The sequence below is a fragment of the Pristis pectinata genome, chromosome 1, assembly GCF_009764475.1.
Source record: "Pristis pectinata isolate sPriPec2 chromosome 1, sPriPec2.1.pri, whole genome shotgun sequence".
NCBI classification, from domain to species: domain Eukaryota; kingdom Metazoa; phylum Chordata; class Chondrichthyes; order Rhinopristiformes; family Pristidae; genus Pristis; species Pristis pectinata.
In genome coordinates, this window is record NC_067405.1 from 149,030,522 (window position 1) to 149,052,551 (window position 22,030).

General features: G+C 48.3%; 1 protein-coding gene across 3 annotated transcripts in view; it reads left to right on the top strand.

The window, feature by feature from the left end:
- Positions 1-6,488: 6,488 nt before the first annotated feature.
- Positions 6,489-22,030, top strand: part of LOC127574641 (feline leukemia virus subgroup C receptor-related protein 2-like) — a 171,502-nt gene continuing 155,960 nt past the window's right edge. For 2 of the 3 annotated variants that reach the window (XM_052023944.1, XM_052024027.1), the window contains exon 1: positions 6,489-7,453. In XM_052023944.1, the coding sequence (XP_051879904.1) occupies positions 6,950-7,453 (504 nt within the window). In that variant the 5' untranslated portion in view covers positions 6,489-6,949. The remainder of the gene's footprint in view (positions 7,454-22,030) is intronic. The other variant, XM_052023861.1, reaches the window with a different exon arrangement.

Genomic DNA, 22,030 nt, shown 5'->3' on the forward strand with positions numbered 1-22,030 from the left:
TGTATATTGAGGTAGCACAAAAGGAAACAGAATGCAAATATAGTGTTACAGTTACAGATAAAATTCAGGGCAGGTAGTCAAATGAAAGTGTGCAGGCCATAATGAGGTAGATTGGGAGATGAAAGATGTCCATTCAGAGCCATATAACAGTGAGGTAGAAGCTGTCCTTAAGCCTGGTGGTGCAGATCCATACTCTGGGAACTGGCAGACCTGCCTTGCCAGTACTCTGCCCTCATGCCTGGGGAGTGTCTGGTGCCTTTCCAACCTCCTGAGTGGCTGTGGCTGGTCTGGTGCCAGACACAATGTCACCTCCTCTCTCTTCGCTACTCTGTGGCTAGCTTGTGACAATTGGTGAATGGGATCTTCCGTGCCCAGGGACACAGCACGGCTGACACACCAACTGAGGGTCAGTCCCTCGAGAGCCCAGCCTTTATTAGGAGCCTCTTTTCAAGCCTGATGAGGCCTTGGGACTGGAAGGGAGCCTTCCCTTTTGCTGGTGGGCTCCTGAGCTCGCACTCCCTTGACAGGCAGTCAGCTGTTAGATCGCCGCATGCCACGTGAGTCAGGGGCAGAAGCGTGGAGGTGTGTAGGGAGAGTGTGAGTGGAGTGGGGTGCTGTACTGTGTGCCTGCCATAAGGCTGCACCTGTCAGCTAGAGTTACAAGTGGCAGAATCCAGTACATGGCACCCAATGCTTCTCCCAAGTGAGGAAACTCACTCCTGTTGGTGATCACACCACACATTTCACATCAGCTCTGGGCACCTGGCCTAGGACATCTCCCACACCTACCCCCCCACCAAACACATCCTAGGGAACATGAGAGGAACATGAGGGGGAGATCGAAGGCAGAGAGAGAGAGATAGGAGGGAGGGGTAGGTGGGGAAAAAAGTGAAAGGGAGGAAGGGTGGGGAATGGAGGAAAGCAGGAAGAGAGGAGAGAAAAAGGGGAGAAGGGGTAAGGAAAGGGTGGAAGGAGGGGTAATGGGGAGGAAGGAAGGAAAGATCACAAGACAAGGGAGCAGAAGTAGGCCATTCGGCCCATCGAGTCTGCTCCAAAGAAAAGGGGAAAAAGGGAAACAGAAATGAGAAATGGGGGGGGGGGGGGGGAGGTGGGTGGGAGTCTGCTCCATGAGCAAAAAAAACTATTCTAACCCCAATTTCTGGCCTTATCCCCATATCCCTTGATACCTTGACATTAGATATCTATCTATCTCCTCCTTAAACACCTCCAATGATCTGGCCTCCACTGCTGTACATGGCAAGGAATTCCATAAACTCACTACCCTCTGGCTAAAGAAATTTCTCTTCATCTCTGTTTTAAACCTGTACCCTCTAATTCTAAGATTGTGCCCTCTGGTCCTGGACTCACCCACCAAGTAAAACAGCTTGGCCACATCTACTCTGTCCAGTCCTTTCAACATTTTAAATGTTTCTATGAGGTCCCCTCTCATTCTTCTGTACTCCAGTGAGTACAGTCCAAGAGCTGACAAACGCTCATCATACGTAAGCCCTTTCATTCCGGGAATCATCCTCGTAAATCTCCTCTGAACCCTCTCCAACATCAGCACATCCTTCCTAAGATACGGGGCCCAAAACTGTACACAGTATTCCAAATGAGGCCTCACTAGTGCCCCGTAGAGCCTCATCAACACTTCCTTACTTTTATACACTATACCTCTCGAAATGTATGCCAACATAGCATTTGCTTTCCTTACCACCGATCCGACCTGGTGGTTAAACTTTAGGGTACCCTGCATGAGTACCCCCAAGTCCCTTTGTACTTCTGTACTTTGAATTTTCTCCCCTTCTATATAATAATCTGCCCGTTTATTTCTGTTTCCAAAGTGTACAACTGCACATTTCTCAACATTGAATCTCATCTGCCATTTCCTCGCCCATTCTCCTAAACTATCTAGGTCTCTCTGCAACCTTCCTGTCTCCTCAATACTCCCTACTCCTCCACCTATCTTGGTGTCATCTGCAAATTTAGCCACAAAACCATTTACTCCATCATCCAAATCGTTAATGTACAGGGTAAAAAGAAGCGGCCCCAACACCGACCCCTGCAGAACACCACTAGTAACTGGTAGCCAACCAGAACAGGATCCTTTTAATCCCACCTTTGTTTCCTGCCAACCAGCCAATGCTCCACCCATTCTACTATCCTACCTGTAATTCCATGACCTCTCATCTTATTAATCAGTCTCTTGTGTGGCACATTGTCGAAGGCCTTTTGAAAGTCTAAATACACGACATCTACCACCTCTCCCTTATCCACCCTACCTGAGATTTCTTCAAAAAACTCCAAGAGGTTGGTCAGGCAGGATCTTCCCTTCACAAAACCATGTTGGCTTGGACCTACCTTGCCTTGCACCTCTAGGTATTCCATTACCTCATCCTTGAGGATCGATTCTAACAACTTTCCCACCACCGATGTCAGACTAATAGGTCTGTAATTTCCTTTATGCTGCCTCCCACCTTTCTTATACAGCGGAACTACATTTGTGACCCTCCAGTCCTCTGGAACCATGCCGGAGTCTATCGATTCCTGGAAAATTTTCACCAATGCCTCTGCTATCTCTAAAGCCACCTCCTTCAGAACCCGGGGATGCACCTCATGCGGTCCGGGAGACTTATCAATCTTTAGTCCATTTAGCTTTCCTAGCACCTTCTCTCTAGTAATCTTAACTGAACTCAGTTCCATTCCGTGAGACCCCTGACTATCCGGTATATTGCTGATGTCCTCCACAGTGAAGACTGATGCAAAATACTCATTTAGTTCTTCTGCCATCTCTTTATCATCCATTATAATCTCTCCCACACCATTATCGATTGGTCCTATATCAACCTGTGTCTCTCTTTTACTCCTTATATATTTAAAAAAACTCTTAGTATCCTTTCGAATGTTATCTGCCAACTTCCTTTCATAATTCATCTTTTCTTTCCTAATGACCTTCTTAGTTTCTTTCTGCAGGTTTTTAAGGGTTTCCCAGTCTTCTGTTTTCCCACTAATTTTTGCTTCCTTGTATGCCCTCCCTTTTGCTTTTATTTTAGCCTTCACCTCTCTTGTTATCCACATTTGTGCCTTTTTTCCATTCAAAACCTTTTTTCTTGGAGTATATCTACCCTGCTTTTTCCTTATTTCTTGTAGAAATTCCATCCATTTCTGCTCTGCCGTCCCTCCAGCTAGCTTACTCTTCCAATCAATTTGGGCCAGCTCCCCTCTCATACCACTGTAATTTCCTTTGTTCCACTGAAATATCGATACACCAGTTATCAGCTTCTCCTTCTCAGATTTGAGACTGAACTCAATCATATTGTGATCACTAGTTTCCAATGGTTCCTTTACCTTTAGTTCCCTAATCGCCTCCGGTTCGATACACAGCACCCAATCCAAAACAGCCGATCCCCTGGTGGGCTCATCAACAAGTTGCTCCAAAAAACTGTCCCGTAGACATTCCACAAACTCACTCTCCTGAGATCCACTGCCTTGCTGGATTTCCCAGTCCACCTTCATGTTAAAATCCCCCATAATTATCTTAACATTGTCACTCTGACGCGCTTTTTCTACTTCTAACTGCAACTTATAGTCCACTTCCTGACTGCTATTAGAGGGCCTATATATAACTGCTACTATTGTCCTTTTACCCTTGCTATTCACCTAAGCTACCCTTAGCTCCACCCATAGGGATTCCACCTCTTCTGACCCAATGTCCTTCCTTTCTATTGATTTTATATCATTACTAACCACCATGGCCACACCTCCCCCTCTGCCTACCCGCCTATCCTTCCTATACACTGTGTACCCCTGGACATTCAGTTCCCAATCACATCCGTCATAAAGCCATGACTTGGTGATTGCCACAATGTCGTATTTATTAACCTGTAGTTGTGCCACTAGGTCATCTACCTAATTCCTAATGCTACGTGCATTTAAATATAGCACATCTAGTCCAGTATCTGCTACTGATTTTGTTGTACTTCTATTGTTCAGCAAATTATCCTGACTTTTCACCTGCCTGCCCTTCTTACCATCCTCACTACACACTATCATGGACCCGTTTCTATAAACCTCATCCTCTGTCCTAACATCCTGCATCCTAACAAAGGACGAGAGTGGGAAGAAGTGAGAGAAGAGAGGAAGGGAGTGGTGGGGAAGGAAGGAGGGGAGAGTAAGGATGAGGGAAGAGATGGGACAGAAGTGCAAGAGTGGAAGGAGAGAGTGGTGTAGAGAGGATGGTGGAGGGTGAGGAGAATGAGGAATGAGGTGGAGTGAACAGAGAAGGGAGTGTTGGAGGTGTGTGGGGTTGGGTACTGGAGGGGAAGGGGTAGGGTGGGAGAAGGAAGAATTGCAGGAGAGTGTTGGAGGTACAAGAGAGGGGTTTAGTGGGAGTGTTTTTGGAAGAGGGAGGGGTATTAGATGAGGGTTAGTGTGTGGGGGAGACAGAGGGGGATGGGGGTGGTGGAGGGGATTGTTGGAGCGGGTGGTTGTTGAGTTGGAGTATGAAGGCAAGATGGCAGGGAAGGGTTTGTTGGAGGTGGGTTACAGTTGGGAGCCAGTTAATGGAAAGGGTGGGTTGGTGGTGGAAGGGGGAGTTTGAAAGTGCTTGATAGGGGTGTAGGTTGTGTAGGGGCCATGGGAGGTGGTGGGGATGGAAGAAAAGTGAGGGAAGGAAGTGGTTGGAGTGGGAAGGGTGGCGATGGGAGGGGAATGTGCATGGAGGGGGTTATTTGGGATAGTGATTCATTGAAGGGGAGGGGTTGTGGAGGAAAGGAACAGTGAAGAGTGCTGGGGGTTTTAGAGGGGCCGATGGGGAGACAGGATTGGGGGTGGGGTTTGAGGAACGGGGTGCTGGGGGAGTGGAGGCAGTGTGTTGGAGGAGTATCGTGAGGGGTAAGTTTTTTACTCAGAGAGTGGTGGATGCCTGATAGGGTGGTGGAGGCAAATTCGTTGGCGGCTTTTAAGAGGGGCTTGGATGGGCACATGAATGGAGGAAAGTGGAGGGATATGGGCATTCTGTAGGTAGGGGGGATTAGCTATGTTGGCACAACATTGTGGGCCGAAGGGCTTGTTCTATGCTGTACTGTTCTATGTTCTTTATGGGGGGGGGGTGTTGTTGGTGAGGGCACTAGGGGTGTCATTGCGAGGGTATTGGGGGTGTCGTCGGGGCGGGTATTGGGGGTGTCGTCGGGGGGGATATTGGGGGTTGTCGTTGGGGAGGGTATGGGGGGTGTTGTTGGGGTGGGTATCCAGGGGTGTTGTTGGGGTGGGTATCCAGGGGTGTTGTTGGGGAGGGTATCGGGGGGTGTTGTTGGGGAGGGTATGGGGGGTGTTGTTGGGGAGGGTATGGGGGTGTTGTTGGGGAGGGTATGGGGGGTGTTGTTGGGGAGGGTATGGGGGGTGTTGTTGGGGTGGGTATGGGGGTGTTGTTGGGGAGGGTATGGGGGGTGTTGTTGGGGAGGGTATGGGGGGTGTTGTTGGGGTGGGTATGGGGGGTGTTGTTGGGGAGCGTATGGGGGTGTTGTTGGGGAGGGTATGGGGGGTGTTGTTGGCGAGGGTATGGGGGTGTTGTTGGGGAGGGTATGGGGGTGTTGTTGGGGTGGGTATGGGGGGTGTTGTTGGGGAGGGTATGGGGGTGTTGTGGGGGGGGTATGGGGGGTGTTGTTGGGGAGGGTATGGGGGGTGTTGTTGGGGAGCGTATGGGGGTGTTGTTGGGGAGGGTATGGGGGGTGTTGTTGGGGAGCGTATGGGGGTGTTGTTGGGGAGGGTATGGGGGGTGTTGTTGGGGAGGGTATGGGGGTGTTGTTGGGGTGGGTATGGGGGTGTTGTTGGGGAGCGTATGGGGGTGTTGTTGGGGAGGGTATGGGGGTGTTGTTGGGGTGGGTATGGGGGTGTTGTTGGGGAGCGTATGGGGGTGTTGTTGGGGAGGGTATGGGGGTGTTGTTGGGGTGGGTATGGGGGTGTTGTTGGGGAGGGTATGGGGGTGTTGTTGGGGTGGGTATGGGGGTGTTGTTGGGGAGGGTATGGGGGTGTTGTTGGGGTGGGTATGGGGGTGTTGTTGGGGAGGGTATGGGGGTGTTGTTGGGGGGGTATGGGGGTGTTGTTGGGGAGGGTATGGGGGGTGTTGTTGGGGAGGGTATCGGGGGGTGATGTTGGGGAGGGTATCGGGGGGTGTTGTTGGGGAGGGTATCGGGGGGTGTTGTTGGGGAGGGTATGGGGGTGTTGTTGGGGGGGGGGGTAGTTTGGAGGATATTTTAGTGGGGAGGGTGTCGTGGTTTCTGACCTGAAGGGAGCGACACTGTAGTCGGAAGGTTTCAGTTACCTCACACCTGCCCGTCCCAACATGGCGGCGGCGAAGGGACATGTCCGGGACTGACCCACCCAGCATGGCGGCGGTGACGCGACGGGCGGGGCGGTGACGCGACGGGCGGGGCGGGGCGGGCGGCGGGCGGCGGTTATAACCGCGTGTGGGCGGCAGGTCGCGAGGATCGGGATCGGGAGCGGAGCGGCTCGAGTGCGGCTGCTGCGGGCGCGGGAATCCGGCGGCGCTCACACGGCCCAAGCCCGCCGTCCACGCAGGTCCGAGTGTCCGCAGAGGGATCCAGTCAGGTCCGAGTGTCCGCAGAGGGAGCCAGTCAGGTCCGGAGGTCCGAGTGTCCGCAGAGGGATCCAGTCAGGTCCGGAGGTCCGAGTGTCCGCAGAGGGATCCAGTCAGGTCCGAGTGTCCGCAGAGGGATCCAGTCAGGTCCGAGTGTCCGCAGAGGGATCCAGTCAGGTCCGAGTGTCCGCAGAGGGAGCCAGTCAGGTCCGGAGGTCCGAGTGTCCGCAGAGGGGTCCTGTCAGGTCCGAGTGTCCGGCGAGGGGTCCAGTCGGGTCCGCAGCGGGTGTGGGGATCAGTGTCCAGTGCGCGGCTGTCGGTGTGTCCGGAGGTCCGGGGTCGGCCGCCGCTATGCTGGAGCAGAAGGCCGTGCGGGTGGTCGCCGAGGCTCCGGGCGAGCTGAAGCCGGGGCTGAACACGCGGCTGTACCGGCGGCGCTGGGTGATCGTCGGCCTCTTCAGCTGCTACTCGCTGTGCAACGCCTTCCAGTGGATCCAGTACGGCATCATCAACAACATCTTCATGAAGTACTACAGCGTCACCTCCTTCACCATCGACTGGCTCGCCATGATCTACTTCGTGGTCTACATCCCCACCATCTTCCCCGTCACCTGGCTGCTCGACAAGAAGGGGCTGCGGGTTATCGCGCTCTGCGGCTCCGGCCTCAACTGCTGCGGCGCCTGGATCAAGATCGCCAGCGTGCGGCCCGACCTGTTCGCCGTCACCTTCCTCGGACAGGCCGTGTGCGGCATCGCGCAGGTCTTCATCCTCGGCATGCCGTCCCGCATCGCCTCCGTCTGGTTCGGCTCGCACGAAGTCTCCACCGCCTGCTCCATCGCCGTCTTCGGCAACCAGGTGAGGGGCCGTACAGGTGTGCGCGGGGGGGTGGGGGTGGGGCCGTACAGGTGTGCGCGGGGGGGTGGGGGTGGGGCCGTACAGGTGTGAGCGGGGGGGTGGGGGTGGGGCCGTACAGGTGTGCGCGGGGGGGTGGGGGTGGGGCCGTACAGGTGTGCGCCGGGGGGGGGGGACATCCTGGTGTGCTGGGGGGGATGTACAGGTATGTGCTGGGGGGGAGACGTACAGGTGTGTGTGTGCTGGGGGGCGTACAGGTGTGTGTGTGCTGGGGGGCGTACAGGTGTGTGTGTGCTGGGGGGCGTATGGGTGTGTGCAGGGGGGGGTGTGGATGCGCCGGTGCAGGTGTGTGCCTGTGCGCAGTGGCATTTTGGTACAGGTGCGTGTGCAGGGTGCATGTACAGGTATTTGGAGGATGCCACATGGCATGGCTGCGCACAGATGCAGGGACTGGTGTGTACATGTGTCCTGAAATGTGTATCAGGTGCCTATTGATGGTAGGACATGGGTGCACACTGGCATAGGGTGGATGTGTACATGTGATGTTACATTGAAGGCTGTATGCTCGTGTTTGGCACGTGTTGTGGGTGAGGGGGAGAGATGGTGAGCATATGTGTACTTGTGGGGGCAGAGGGCATGACCAACATTCATTGAGTACATTGCATCAGTCACAATGCCTTTGGAGCTGCACTGTTGAGTGATGTAATCAGATTCTAGACAGGTTAACAGTTGCCGGGGGGGGGGGGGGGGGTTGGTACCAGAATTAGGAAGGTCAACTATGGGAAGCATCCTGTGCTGAGTTGGGAAGCAAGGGAGGTCATTGGTGAAGCTCTGGCTATAACCTGCTGAATTCCAGGTGGGATTCTGGACAATGGGGAACATTTCTAATCTTGCACATTTTTTGTGAAAGGGCATTGAGGTAGTCCCTGGAACTACAGAACTGTCTTTTTAACTTCAGTTATAAGAAAATGTCTGGAAATAATCAAGAACAGAATTAGCAGCCATTTGGACAAGTAGGGCTGGATTGGAGAAATCCAGCAGAGATTTGTAGGCAAATTGGATCTAAGTAACAATAGTTTTCTGATGAAATAAGAGGGAAATGTGGTGTATGTCAATTCTAAAAGGTAGTTCATAAGGCAAAAATATAAAAATAACTGCAGGTGCTGGAAATCAGAAATAAAAACAGAAAATGCTAGAAACACTCCTCGGGTCAGGCAGCATCTGTGAAAAGAGAAATAGAATTAATACAGAGTACAAGGAAGTTGTAATCAACCATTTGTCATAGCTGTAGTATTGTGTCCCATTCTGGGTGCCACACTTCAGGGAAGATATTAAGGCTGAGGAGGAGGAGCATAAGATTCCAGGACTCCAGTTGTGTGGGGAGACTGAAGGAACTGAGGATGTTCTCCTTTGAACAGAGGTGATTGTGAGGTTATATGATGGAGGTATTCAAATTGCAGAGAGTATAGACAGAATAGATAGAGAGAAGCTATTCCTTTTGGTGGAAGTGTCAGCAACCGGGGGACATAGAAAGGTGAATGAGAAAAGCACCATTTTTTTTTTACACACAATGGGGTCTGGGGTGCACTGCCAGGGGTAATAACATGCAGTTCTAATTGTAGCTGCAAATAGGAGCTGAATATGGATCTGAAGGGAAAGAATTTGCAGTGCTATGGGGAGTGGGTCCACTGGGTTGCTTTTGTAGAGAACTGGCTTTCAAATTGCTGTGTTGCAGGAAAGACATTAAACTGAAGAGTGCAAAGAAGATTTACGAGGATGCTGCCCCAGGACTCAGGCCTGAGTTATAGGGAGAGGTTGGGCGGGCTAGGACGATATTCCTTGGAGCATAAGAGTTTGAGGGGTGACCTTGTAGAAGTGTATAAAATCCTGAGGGGCATAGATAAGATGAGCAATCTTTTTTCCAGGGTTAGGGAATTGAAAACTATAGTTTTAAGGTTAGAGGTGAAAGGTTTAATAAGAACCTGAGGGGCAACTTTTTCTTTACAGTGGTCGGTAGTTATATTGAACCAGCTGCCAGAAGTGGTTGAGGCAGGTACATTACTTTTAAGAAGTATGTGGACAGGTATATGGATGACAAGAGTTTAGAGGGATATGGGCCAAGTGTTGGGAAATGGGATTAGCTTGAATATGCATTTTGGTCAGTATGGACAAGTATGGGCTGAAGGGCTTTTTTCTGTGCTGTACAACTGACTCTGATACTGGGTGTAAATTGAGGAACTCCCTCCTCAACAGCTTTGCGGGAGCACTTGGCCAAATAGATTACAATGGTTCAAGAAGACAACTCTCTACCATTGCAAGGGCAATTGAGGATGGACAGTAATGGAATCACTGTACAACAAGCATCTGTTTTTCTTTCCACCTCTGCTAGGAATTGTTCTTGGGAGCTTGATGCCCCAACTGATGAAGGCAAGCCACCTTCTTTGTTCAGCCAACCAAAGTTCCTCAAATAAATCCAGGCCAGTGGTCTAAGCTGCAGACTTTGTCCTGTTCATTAATACAGCTCCCAAGGTCAAATTAGCCCAGTGCAGGTATTGTGGAGGAATGGGATGGTTATTCTTCAGAACCTTAGAGCTGTAGTGGCTGCAGGTTGGATGTGCTATGCTATCTATTCCTTCAACAGCCATCTTATTGCAAATCTGTGCCAGGCAGATGTCTCTCTGGAGATAGCTGATTGTGCTGCTAAAATTATTTCAATAAATCTGGGCAGTAAACTTTGGAGTGTCCTGAGCTGCTTGCTACCAGGCGTGCTCATGTCCACTGATATGGCAGAATACAACTAGCCCTTTGTTTGGTTTTACCTGCAGGCCACTGCAAAAGTAACCAGAAGCTAAATGCTGGAAAGGTTCAGGTCTGTGGAGAGAACTGTTAATTTAGATCTGTAACCTTTAATCAAAAGGGAATGTATAAGAAAAAGGTGCTTTTAAGCAAATACTGAGCCAGACAAGGGCAAAGAACCTGACCGTAAGCATCCAAGTGACACGAGGTGAAATAAAGAGAGATAAGATATCCTTTTTAGTCACATGTACATCAAAACACACAGTGAAATGCATCTTTTGCGTAGTGTTCTGGGGGCAGCCCACAAGTGTCGCCACGCTTCTGGCGTCAACATAGCATGCCCACAACTTCCTAACCTGTATGTCTTTGGAACATGGGAAGAAACTGGAGCACCTGGAGGAAACCCATGCAGACATGGGGAGAACATACAAGCTCCTTACAGATAGCAGCTGGAGTTGAACCTGGGTTGCTGGTACTGTAATAGCGTTATGCTAACCACTACACTACCGTGACATTATAAAACAATGGGTTTAGACCATTGAGAGACAGGTTAGTTTTACCCTATGATGATGTGAATTTTTCCATGATTTTTGGTGATTCTAAGGATGAAAAATTCTTGTGGAAAGAGGTGAGATACTGGAACATGCCATTACAGCAGATGAGACTTGGTAAAGTTTTGTTCGAATTGTGAAAATGTTGAAAGTGAACAGGCAAATGTCTCTGGTTAGGGAGTTAACATCAAGGGACTATCAGTTTAAAATTGGGTGGTAATTTTGGGAGAACTTTCTTTCCCTAGAGGTTTAGTGAAGCCTGGGCTGCATTGTCACAATGATTTGAGCAGACTGCTGCACATTTAAATATTTAAAGTAGAAAAAAATCCAGCATAAGTGCACAGACGTGTTAGCTTTACATTGCTCCAGCAAGGAGTTGTCACAGACATGGTCTTTTCTCTATTGTAAATGTTTATGGTTCTAGTAAGGAAGTAGACTAGATGGGGACTTTGAGGGGGATCACAAGTGCAACTGACAATGCTGTCTTCTGTCAGCAGTACACTGAATTGATATGAATTGGGTCTTTATTTAAATTCTTTGTGGAGAAATAAAAATGAATTTGCTGTAGAGTAGAGACCTAAGGGTACAAGTTTATAGTTCCCAGAAATCTGCAGTAAGTGCTTGAGGCTGGACGAACTTCAGCTCAGAGTTGATGAGCTGGAGTCGCAGCTACAAACACTGCGCAGCATAAGGGAGGGAGAGAGTTTTGTAGACACGGTGCATCAGGTGACAGTCACCCCCCTTAGGGTAGGTACATCTGAGGTTCAGGAGGCAGATAGAATGGTGACGGTCAGGGGAGGGAAGAGGAAGAAGAAGTCAGGCAGGCAGACAGGACAGAGCCCCAGAGGCTGTTCCCCTCAGTAACAAGTTTTCTGCCTTGGAAGCTGTTGAGTGGGATGACCTGCAGGGGCCTAGCTGCAGTTACCAGGTCTCTGGCACTGGGACTGGTACTGCTGCTCAGAAGGGAAGGGTGGGAAAGAGACATGTGGTAGTGATAGGGGACTCGATAGTCAGGGAAACAGACAGGAGGTTCTGTGGCAGTGAGCATGAATCCCGGATGGTATGTTGCCTCCCAGGTGCCAGGGTCCGGGATGTCACTGATCGGGTCCACAGAATTCTTGAGTGGGAGGGAGAGCAGCCAGAGGTTGTGGTCCATATTGGCACCAATGACATAGGTAGGATGAGGTCCTGAAGAGTGAGTTCAGGGAGCTAGGCAGAAAATTGAGGAACAGGACCTCAAGGGTAGCAATCTTGGGATTGCTGCCAGTGCCACGTGATAGTGAAGGTAGGAATAGGAGGGGGTGGCAGATAAATGTGTGGCTGAGAAGTTGGTGCAGGAGGGAGGGTTTTAGATTTCTGGATCATTGGGATCTCTTCTCGGGAAGGTGGGACCTGTACAGAGAGGACGGGTTACACCCGAACCAGAAGGGGGCCAATATCCTTGCGGCGAGATTTGCTAGGGTGGTACAGGAGGGTTTAAACTAGTTTGTGAGGGGGAAGGGAACCGGAGGAGTAGGTCAGAGGAAGAAGGGAATGGGGAAAAGTTAGATCAAACAGGCAGAGAGGCTTTGGGGAAGGAGAAGCAGAATACAGGCTGTAAAAGTAGTAAGATAGATGGACTGAAATGTGTTTACTTAAATGCAAGAAGTGTCAGGAATAAGGGGGATGAACTGAGGGCTTGGATAAGTATGGGGGACTATGATATCGTGGCCACTACTGAGACGTGGCTGACGTCAGGAGAGGAGTGGATATTGAATATTCCTGGTTTTCGGTGTTTTAAGAGGGATAGGGAAGGGGGGAGAAGAGGGGGAGGGGTGGCGATACTGGTCAGGGACTGTTACGGCTGTGGAAAAGATGTATGTTGTAGAAGGATCATCTCTAGAGTCCGTATGGGTGGAGTTAAGGAACAAGAAAGGAGCAGTTACTCTACTAGGAGTATTCTATAGGCCCCCTGGTAGCAGTAGAGATATAGAGGAGCAGATTGGCAGGCAGTGTTTGGAGAGAAGCAGAAATAACAGGGTTATTATAATGGGAGACTTCAACTTCCCAAATATAGACTGGAACCTGCTTAGTGCCAAAGGTTTAGATGGGACAGAATTTGTTAAGTGTGTCCAGGAGGGATTCCTGACGCAGTATGTTGACAGGCCGACTAGAGGGAATGCCATGTTAGATCTAGTTTTAGGAAATGAACCGGGACAGGTGAAGGATCTATTGGTGGGTGAGCATTTGGGGGACAGTGACCATTGCTCCATAACCTTTAAAACTGTCATGGACAGGGACAGGTGCAGAGAGGACAAGAGGTTTTTCAATTGGGGAAGGGCTAACTACGAGGCTATAAGGAGAGAACTTGGGAGTGTAAATTGGGATGTCCTTTTTGAAGGAAAATGTACCATGGGGATGTGGTCGATATTCAGGGATCTTATGCAGGATGTTAGGGATAAATATGTCCCGGTGAGGCAGAGAAGGAATGGCAGGGTGAAGAAACCGTGGGTGACGAGAGAGGTGGAACGACTTGTTAGGGAGAAGAAGGTAGCATACGTGAGGTATAAGCAGCAAGGTTCAGACAGGGCCCGTGAGGAATATAGGGTAGCGAGGAAGGAACTTAAGAAAGGGCTGAGGAGAGCTAGAAGGGGACATGAAAAGGCTTAGGCTAGTAGGGTTAAGGAAAATCCCAAGGCCTTTTTCAAGTACGTGAAGGGTAGGAGGATGGCTAGGGTGAAGGTAGGTCCGATTAAGGACAAAGGTGGGAGAATTTGCCTGGAGGCGGCAGAAGTGGGAGAAGTTCTCAATGAGTACTTCTCTTCGGTATTCACCAGGGAGAGGGGTCTTGATGATGCGGAAGGGAGTGCTGGTAGGGGTAATGTTCTCGAGGTTGTTGATATCAAGAGAGGATGTGTTGAAGTTGTTAAATAATATCAAGACAGATAAATCTCCGGGGCCTGACAGGATTTTCCCCAGGCTGCTTCGAGAGGCTAGGGAGGAGATTGCTGAACCGCTGGTAAGGATCTTTGAGTCCTTGTCTACGGGGGTGGTGCCGGAGGATTGGAGGGTTGCGAATGTGGTCCCCTTGTTCAAAAAAGGTAATAGGGATAGGCCAGGGAATTATAGACCGGTGAGTCTCACGTCTGTGGTGGGTAAGCTGTTAGAAAGGATTCTAAGGGATAGGATTTATGAACACCTTGAGAATCATGGACTGATTAGGGACAGCCAGCATGGCTTTGTGAAGGGAAGATCTTGCCTCACAAGCCTGATAGAGTTCTTTGAGGAGGTGACCAGGAAGATTGATGAGGGCAGTGTGGTGGATGTGGTTTACATGGATTTTAGTAAGGCGTTTGATAAGGTTCCTCATGGTAGGCTTCTTCAGAAGGTCAGAGGCTGAGGGATCCAAGGAAGCTTGGCTGTGTGGATTAGGAATTGGCTTGCATGTAGAAAGCAGAGGGTTGTGGTGGAGGGAGTGCCCTCGGATTGGAAGGCAGTGACTAGTGGTGTCCTGCAGGGATCGGTTCTGGGACCTCTACTTTTTGTGATATTTATAGATGACTTAGATGAGGGGGTGGAGGGCTGGGTTAGTAAGTTTGCGGACGACACTAAGATAGGCGGTGTTGTGGATAGTGTGGAGGGCTGTCGGAGCTTAGAGGGATATTGATAGGATGCAGAGCTGGGCTGACAAGTGGCAGATGGAGTTCAATCCGGAGAAGTGTGAGGTGGTACACTTTGGAAGGACAAACTCCAGGGCAGAGTACAGGGTAAACGGCAAGGTACTTGGCAGTGTGGAGGAGCAGAGGGATCTGGGAGTTCATATTCACAGTTCGTTGAAAGTTGCCTCACAGGTGGAAAGAGCAGTTAAGAAGGCCAATGGGATGTTGGCTTTCATAAATCGCGGGATTGAGTTTAAGAGCCGCGAGGTTATGATGCAGCTTTACAAAACTCTAGTTAGGCCACACTTAGAGTACTGTGTTCAGTTCTGGTCGCCTCATTATAGGAAGGATGTGGAGGCGTTGGAGAAGGTGCAGAGGAGATTTACCAGGATGCTGCCTGGATTGGAGAGTATTGAATATGAGGAGAGGCTTAAGGTGCTAGGGCTTTATTCACGGGAAAGGAGGAGGATGAGAGGAGATATGATAGAGGTATATAAAATATTGAGAGGAATAGATAGAGTAGACAGTCAGCGCCTCCTTCCCAGAGCACCAATGCTCAAGACGAGAGGTCATGGCTTTAAGGTTATGGGTGGGAGGTTCAGGGGAGATGTCAGAGGGAGGTTTTTCACCCAGAGAGTGGTTGGTGCATGGAATGCACTGCCTGGGGTGGTGGTGGAGGCAGATACATTGAACAGGTTCAAGAGCTTGTTGGATAGGCATATGGAGGAACGTGAGATAGAGGGATATGCGGGAGGAAGGGGTTAGGTAGTGTGAGGGTGGTCTGATGGACGGCACGACATGGTGGGCCGAAGGGCCTGTTTTGTGCTGTATGGTTCTAAAATGGTAACACAGGTAGACATGGTGATGAAGAAGGCATTTGGCATGTTTGTCTTCCTCAGCCAGGGCATTGAGTACAGGAGATGGGACCTCATTACTGCTGTACAATATGTTGGTGAGAACACTGTGCAGTTCTGGTCGCTTTGCGAGAGGAAGGATGTCATTAAACTGGAAAGGGTGGAGAAAAGATTCATGAGGATGTTACCAGGACTGGAGGGCTTGAGTTATAAGGAGAGACTGGATAGGCTGGAACTATTTACCCTGGAGCAAAGGAGGCTGAGGGATGACCTTGTAGTGGTACATAAAATCATGAGGAGCTTAGATAAGGTGAATGGTCAGTCTTTTTTGTAGGGTAGAGGAGTCTAAAACTAGAGGGCATAGGCTGAAGATGAGAGGGGAATGATTTAAGGGGACCCAAGGGCAGAGGGTGGTGAGTATGTGGAATGAACTGTTAGTGGAAGTGGTAGAGGTTTACAAAAAACATTCAGGCAGGTACATGGATAGGGGTTTAGAGGAATATGGGCCAAATGAAGGCAAATGGGACTAGTTCAGGTAGGCAATTTTGTTAGCATGGATGAGTTGGGCCGAAGAGCCTGCTTCTATGCTATAGAACTCTGACTCTAAGTAAGTAGGCTCCTGATGTTTTATAGAATCATATAGTACAGAAATAGGGGCCTTTAACCCACTACATCTGTGCCAACCATTGTAGTGTTACAGCTATGAACATATCCTTAACTACTAGTTAGGCCTCGATTGCAACAGGCAGAGTGCTGTGAGTTTTCAGAAGCCAAACTGTCACCCCTCCATCTCTTCCGAGGCTGGGTGTCTGTTGCATGCGTAGGTGGGTCCATGACCAGGATGTTTGGAGGACTGGGGAAATTGGGTTGGGGAATCTGTAGTGGGAAGTGTTATGGGGTATGGAAGGTGTTAGGATTGGCCATGCTCACTTGAGTGTAAGAATGAGAATATTCTCAGTGAGACTGACCTGGTTCTGAGAAGGATTGATGGGAGATTTGCAGAGGGTGTTTCCTTTCAATAAGAAGGTCCTGAAGAAGCCACTTCCCTGGATCACAAGAGAATGGCTGCTTCATACTGGGATATGAAGCTTCTTTTTTTGGGAAATCCCCAGCTGCAGCAGGCTGTGGATGCTCAGCTGAGTATATATAAACTTGAGCTGGATAAGGGGAACTGCTATCAAAAAATTGCAGATGCTGTGGAAAGAGAAACAGTTAACGATTCAGGTCAAAGACTTTCTCAGAACTGGGAAAGGTAGTTTTAAGTTACAAAGAAGGTGGTGAAAGGGATGGATAGGATAAAGAAATGAGTGAGGTGAGATCAAATGGGTTAATGGTACCAGTCATAGGGTGATTGCTTGCTTGTTTGTACCATATGTTGATAATGACAGGGCTGTAGGACAGGCTGTAATAGTGGGGGGGGGGGGGGGGGGGGGGGGGGAGAAGAACTGAGCCAGTCTCTCAAATGATGACTTGTGACTGAAATGGCATTTGTACAGCAATTTGTTTTTTATTCCAAGGGACATGCATCTGCTCCTGACTTTTCCATGTGGTCCTGGGAAGGTGACCTGGTATGGAGCAGGAAATAGATCATCTGGTCTTGAAACTATTCTTTCCATGGGATTTGAACTTTTAACTTTCCACATTTTTGGAAGAAATTTTTGTGAGGCTTCCTCCTTTATTAATTTTTAAATTTGTGTCTCCAATATTTGTCACTTTTATGCTAGTTTTATGCAGAAGACTTACCTTCTACATTCTTCTTGTAACTTGTTAATATTCCCAGTAATTGGGGTAGTTTGAAAATCAAAGTGTTATTTGGGGCTTTGACTTTGCTCCATCTTAGCAAGAGTCCATGAAGTACTTACTGACTTGCAAGATGTCTTGGAGCAGTATCACTTGTTAATGCAGTGAAGTAGAAACTTTCCATGGATTTTCCTGACTTTAGCTTGTTAGTCAGGAAAATCCGTAGTCACAAGTTGGGGATATGTAGATGTGGGTAAGAGATAGTGACGGGCAGGTGCAGGGGAGGAGTGGCGGGTCAAAAGTAAGGAGGAAGAAAGGAAGGTAGAAAAAGAGGCTAGGAAAGGGAAGAAAAGAAGAGGCATGGTTGGGGATTACTTACAGTGGGAGAATTCGTTGTTCATGCAGTTAGGCTGCAAGGTTCCAAGATGGAAAATTAAGTGCTGTTCCTTCAGTTTGCACTTGGAATTTTCCTGGAAGTGGAGGAGGCTGTGGACTGACATATCTTAGAACAGTACAGCACAGGAACAGACCCTTCAGCCTTCCATGACTGTTGACCATGATGCCAATTTACACTGATGCCAATTTACACTAATGCCATCTGCCAGAACCTTGCGTGATTGCCAGTGCCAGTCAGACTACCAGTGCCTCATGAGCCTGACTGAATTCTTTAAGGATGTGACAAACTACATTGATGAAGGTAGAGCAGTGGATGTGGTGTACATGGATTTTAGTAAGGCCTTTGATAAAGTTCCTCGTGGAAGTCTCATTCAGAAAGTCAGGAAGCATGGGATCAGTGGTAACTTGGCTGTGTGGATTCAGAAATGGCTTGCCCATAAAACAGAGGGTGGTAGTAGATGGAGCATATTCTGCCTGGAGGTTGGTGACCCGTGGTGTTCCACAGGGATCTGTTCTGGGACTCCTGCTTTTTGTGATTTTTGTTTTATAAATGACTTGGATGAGGATGTGGAAGGGTGGGTTAGTAAGTTTGCTGATGATACGAAGGATGGTGGACTTGTGGATAGTGTAGAAGGTTGCTGTAGGTTACAACAGGATATTGATGTAGAGCTGGGCTGAGAAGTGGCAGATGTAGAGTTCGACCCGGAAAAGTGTGAAGTGATGCACTTTGGAAGATCGCATTTGAAGGCAGAATACAAGGTTAATGGCTGGACTCTTCAGTATAGAGGAACAAAGGGGTCTTGGGGTCCATGTCCATAGGTTGCCGTGCAGGTTGATAGGGTTGTTAAGAAGGTATAAAGTGTTGGCCTTCATTAGTTGGGGTATTGAGTTCAAGAGCCATGAGGTAATGTTGCAGTGCTTAAACTCTGGTTAGACCACACTTGGAGTATTGTTCAGTTCTGGTCACCTCATTATAGGAAGAATGTGGAAGCTTTAGAGAGGGTGCAGAGGAGATTTACAGGATGCTGCCTGGATTGGAGAGCATATTTTATGAAAATAAGTAGAGTGAGCTGGGGTTTTTCTTTGGAGAGAAGGAGAATGAGAGGTGACTTGATAGAGGTGTAGAAGATAAGAGGCACAGGTTGGCACAGATTGGTGGGTGCGTGGGACACACTGCCAGCAGAGGTTGTGGAGGCATTGGGGACATTTAAGAGACTCTTGGATAGCCACATGAATGATAGAGAAATGAAAGACTATGAGAGGAAAGGGTTAGATTGATCTTAGAGTGGGATAAGATGTCGGTACAACATCATGGGCCAAAGGGCCTGTACTATTTTTTAATGTTCTATATTCTAGAACATGGTCAATAATCCTTCCATTCCCTACCTGTTCATGTGCCTGTCTAAGTACCTCTTCAAATTGCTATCATGTTTGCTTCTACCAACTCCCCTGACAGGGCATTCCGGGTACCTACCACTCTGTGGAAAAATAACAAACTTGCCCCCCCTCACCTTAAAGCTATGCCCTCTATTTTATGTTTCTACCCTGGGGAAAAAGACTATCTACCCTGTCTATGCCTCTCATAATTTTTATATACTATCGGGTCTCCCCTCAGCCTCTGTCCCAATGAAAACAATGCAAGTTTGTCCAACCTCTCCTGACAGCTAATACACTCTAATCCAGGCAACACCCTGGTGAACCTCTTCTGCATCCTCTCCAAAGCCTCCACATTCTTCCTGTAATGCAGTTACCAGAACTATACACTGTACTCCAAATGTGGTCTAAATAATGGAGGTATTTGGCTTATCTGACTGATTCACCCAGTCTGTCCTCAAAACTGCAGACACAAAAGATTGCAGATGCTGGAAACTCAAAACTGCAGAGCCTTGTATTCATAGTATGCACACACCCTGCCCAAATACCATGTAATCTACCAGGAGAGGTGAAACCAATAGCATTTTAAAACCCATGCTTATTGGGGAAGAAATATGGAAAGTCCTCTGTAGGTGACCCACAGCCCCTGCTAAATATAGAAGCGTTCTAAATTTGTCAAGGACGTCACTCTAGTCCCAATTCGTGTTGTGCTCCACCAGCAAGTTAATCTCCAATCTAGGTAGAATCTAATGCAAGCTGCCTTGCTGAATGAATTCAGCAAATCAACATTCACATGACTGGGCAAACCTTTGCATATCATAGACACGGAAACGGATCATTCAGCCCACAATGTCCATGCCAGCTGAGGGGTGGGAGGGGGATAGAAGCAGATACAATAGCAATATTGAAGAAGCACTTAGACACATGAACAGGCAGGGAATGCAGGGATAAAGACCAGGCAGTTGGGATCAGTTCATATTGGCATCATGGTGGGCCAAAGGGCCTGTTCCTGTGTTGCACTGGAACATAACAGCACAGTACAGGCCCTTCAGCCCACAATGTTGTGCTGACATTTTATCCTGCTCTAAGCTCTATCTAACCCCTGCCTCACACACAGACCCCCATTTCTCTATCATTCATATGTCTCTTAAATGTCCCCAATACTGTTCTATGTTCCAGCTCCACAGTTCAGGGGTAATTGGGGATGGACAAGATTTGCTAGTATTGTCAGTGACGTCACATTCTGGGAATAAATAAATAAACCTCAAAACATGAGTAACCTTTGAGGCTACAGACTAAAAGCCAGCACAGATATGACAGATTGATTAGTTTGATGCCATGTTGTCTCAGTCCTGTAATGTTGTGCTTTATAAGAGACGGTGAACAGATTGCTTCAACTAAATAGGTTAGGGAGGATCAGGCTATCTCCAGTGCTATCACATCTTTCCAATAATTGACCAGAACTGCATGCAGCAATCCAGTTGAGGTCTGACCAATATTTTATAAAACTGGAGCATATCCTCCCTGCCCTTGTATTCAATACCCTGACTAATGAAGGTCAGTATCCCATTTTCCTTCTTAACCACATTATCTGCCTGTGCTGCCACCTTCAAGGATCTTTGGACTTGAACACAGAGGTCCCTCTTCTTTAGTGCTAACAAGACCTTGTCATTTATGGAGTATGTTTAAGTGTTATTAATAGTCTCAAATGCATCACTTCACACTTATCTGGATTAAACTCCATCTGCCATTTCTCAGTCCATTTCACCAAATGATTGATATCCCCCTGTGGCCTAAGACCACCCTCCACACTGTCAACAGTTCCATCTGCAAACCTACTGATCATGCCACCTAAATCCACACCGTCATTCACATATAGAAGAATACAGCCTACTACAGCCAACTCTGTGCCTGATCCTCCCTAACCTATTTAGTTGAAGCAATGTGTTCACTGCTTATAAAGCACAACATTACAGGACTGAGACTTAACGTGGCATCAAACTAATCAATCTGTTATATCTGCACTGGCTTTTAGTCTGTAGCCTCAAAGGTTACTCATGTTTTGAGGTTTGTTTATTTATTCCCAGGATGTGATGTCACTGACAATACTAGCAAATCTTGTCCATCCCTAATTATGCCTGAACTGTGGAGCTGGAACGTAGAACAGTATTGGGGACATTTAAGAGACATATGAATGATAGAGAAATGGGGGGGGGGGGCTATGTGGGAGGGAAGGGCTAGATAGATCTTAGAGCAGGATAAAATGTTGGCACAACATTGTGGGCCGAAGGGCCTGTACTGTGCTGTTATGTTCTATGTTCCAGTACAACACAGGAACAGGCCCTTCAGTCCACCATGTCTGCACTGACCATGATGCCAATCTAAACTGATCCCAACTGCCTGGTCTGTATCCCACCATTCCCTGCCTGTTCATGTATCTAAGTGCTGTTTAAATACTGCTATTGTATCTGCTTCTAACCTCCCCCCACCCCTCAGCAGCACATTCCAGGCACATGCTACACTTTGCATAATAAAAACCTGCCTCAAATCTCCTTTAAACTCTCCCCCTCTCACCTTTAATCTCTGCCCCAAGTACTTGATATTTCCACCCTGGGGGAAAATGACTCTAATTATCTACTCTAATTACATTTCTTATTTTCTAAACTTCTTTCAGGTCTCCCCTCAGCCTCTGATGCTCCAGCAAATATAATACAAGTTTGTCCAAGCTCTCTTGTAGCTCATGCACTCTAATCCAGGCAACATCCTAGAGAAACTCTTCTGGTGAATCTAGTTCTGCAGATGGTTGAGTCAGTCACGTGAGTCGTAGAGCAATACAGCACAGATACAGGCCTTTCTGCCTGACCACAGTGCCCACCTTTGCCTTTTTCATACCTTGTCTACCTGTGATGCCGTTTTCAATGAACTATGCACTTGTACTCCTAGGTCCCTCTATTCCATTACACTCCCTAGTGCCCTACCATAAATCCTACATTGACTTGAAGTGTCTGTGGTCTTATTTGGGTCAATTCAGATAAGGACAGCAGATTTCATCTCCTGAAGGACATTAGTGAACCAGATGGGTTTTTCCTAATTCCAGAATGGTTTAATAACTTGTGCTTAGCTTTCCCAAATTCTGTGGAATTCAAATCTTGCTAATCAATCATCCAGAACCCTGGCTGCTTGTCCATAATTTAATCACTCTGCTATTGCACCCCTACAGATGCAGTGTAC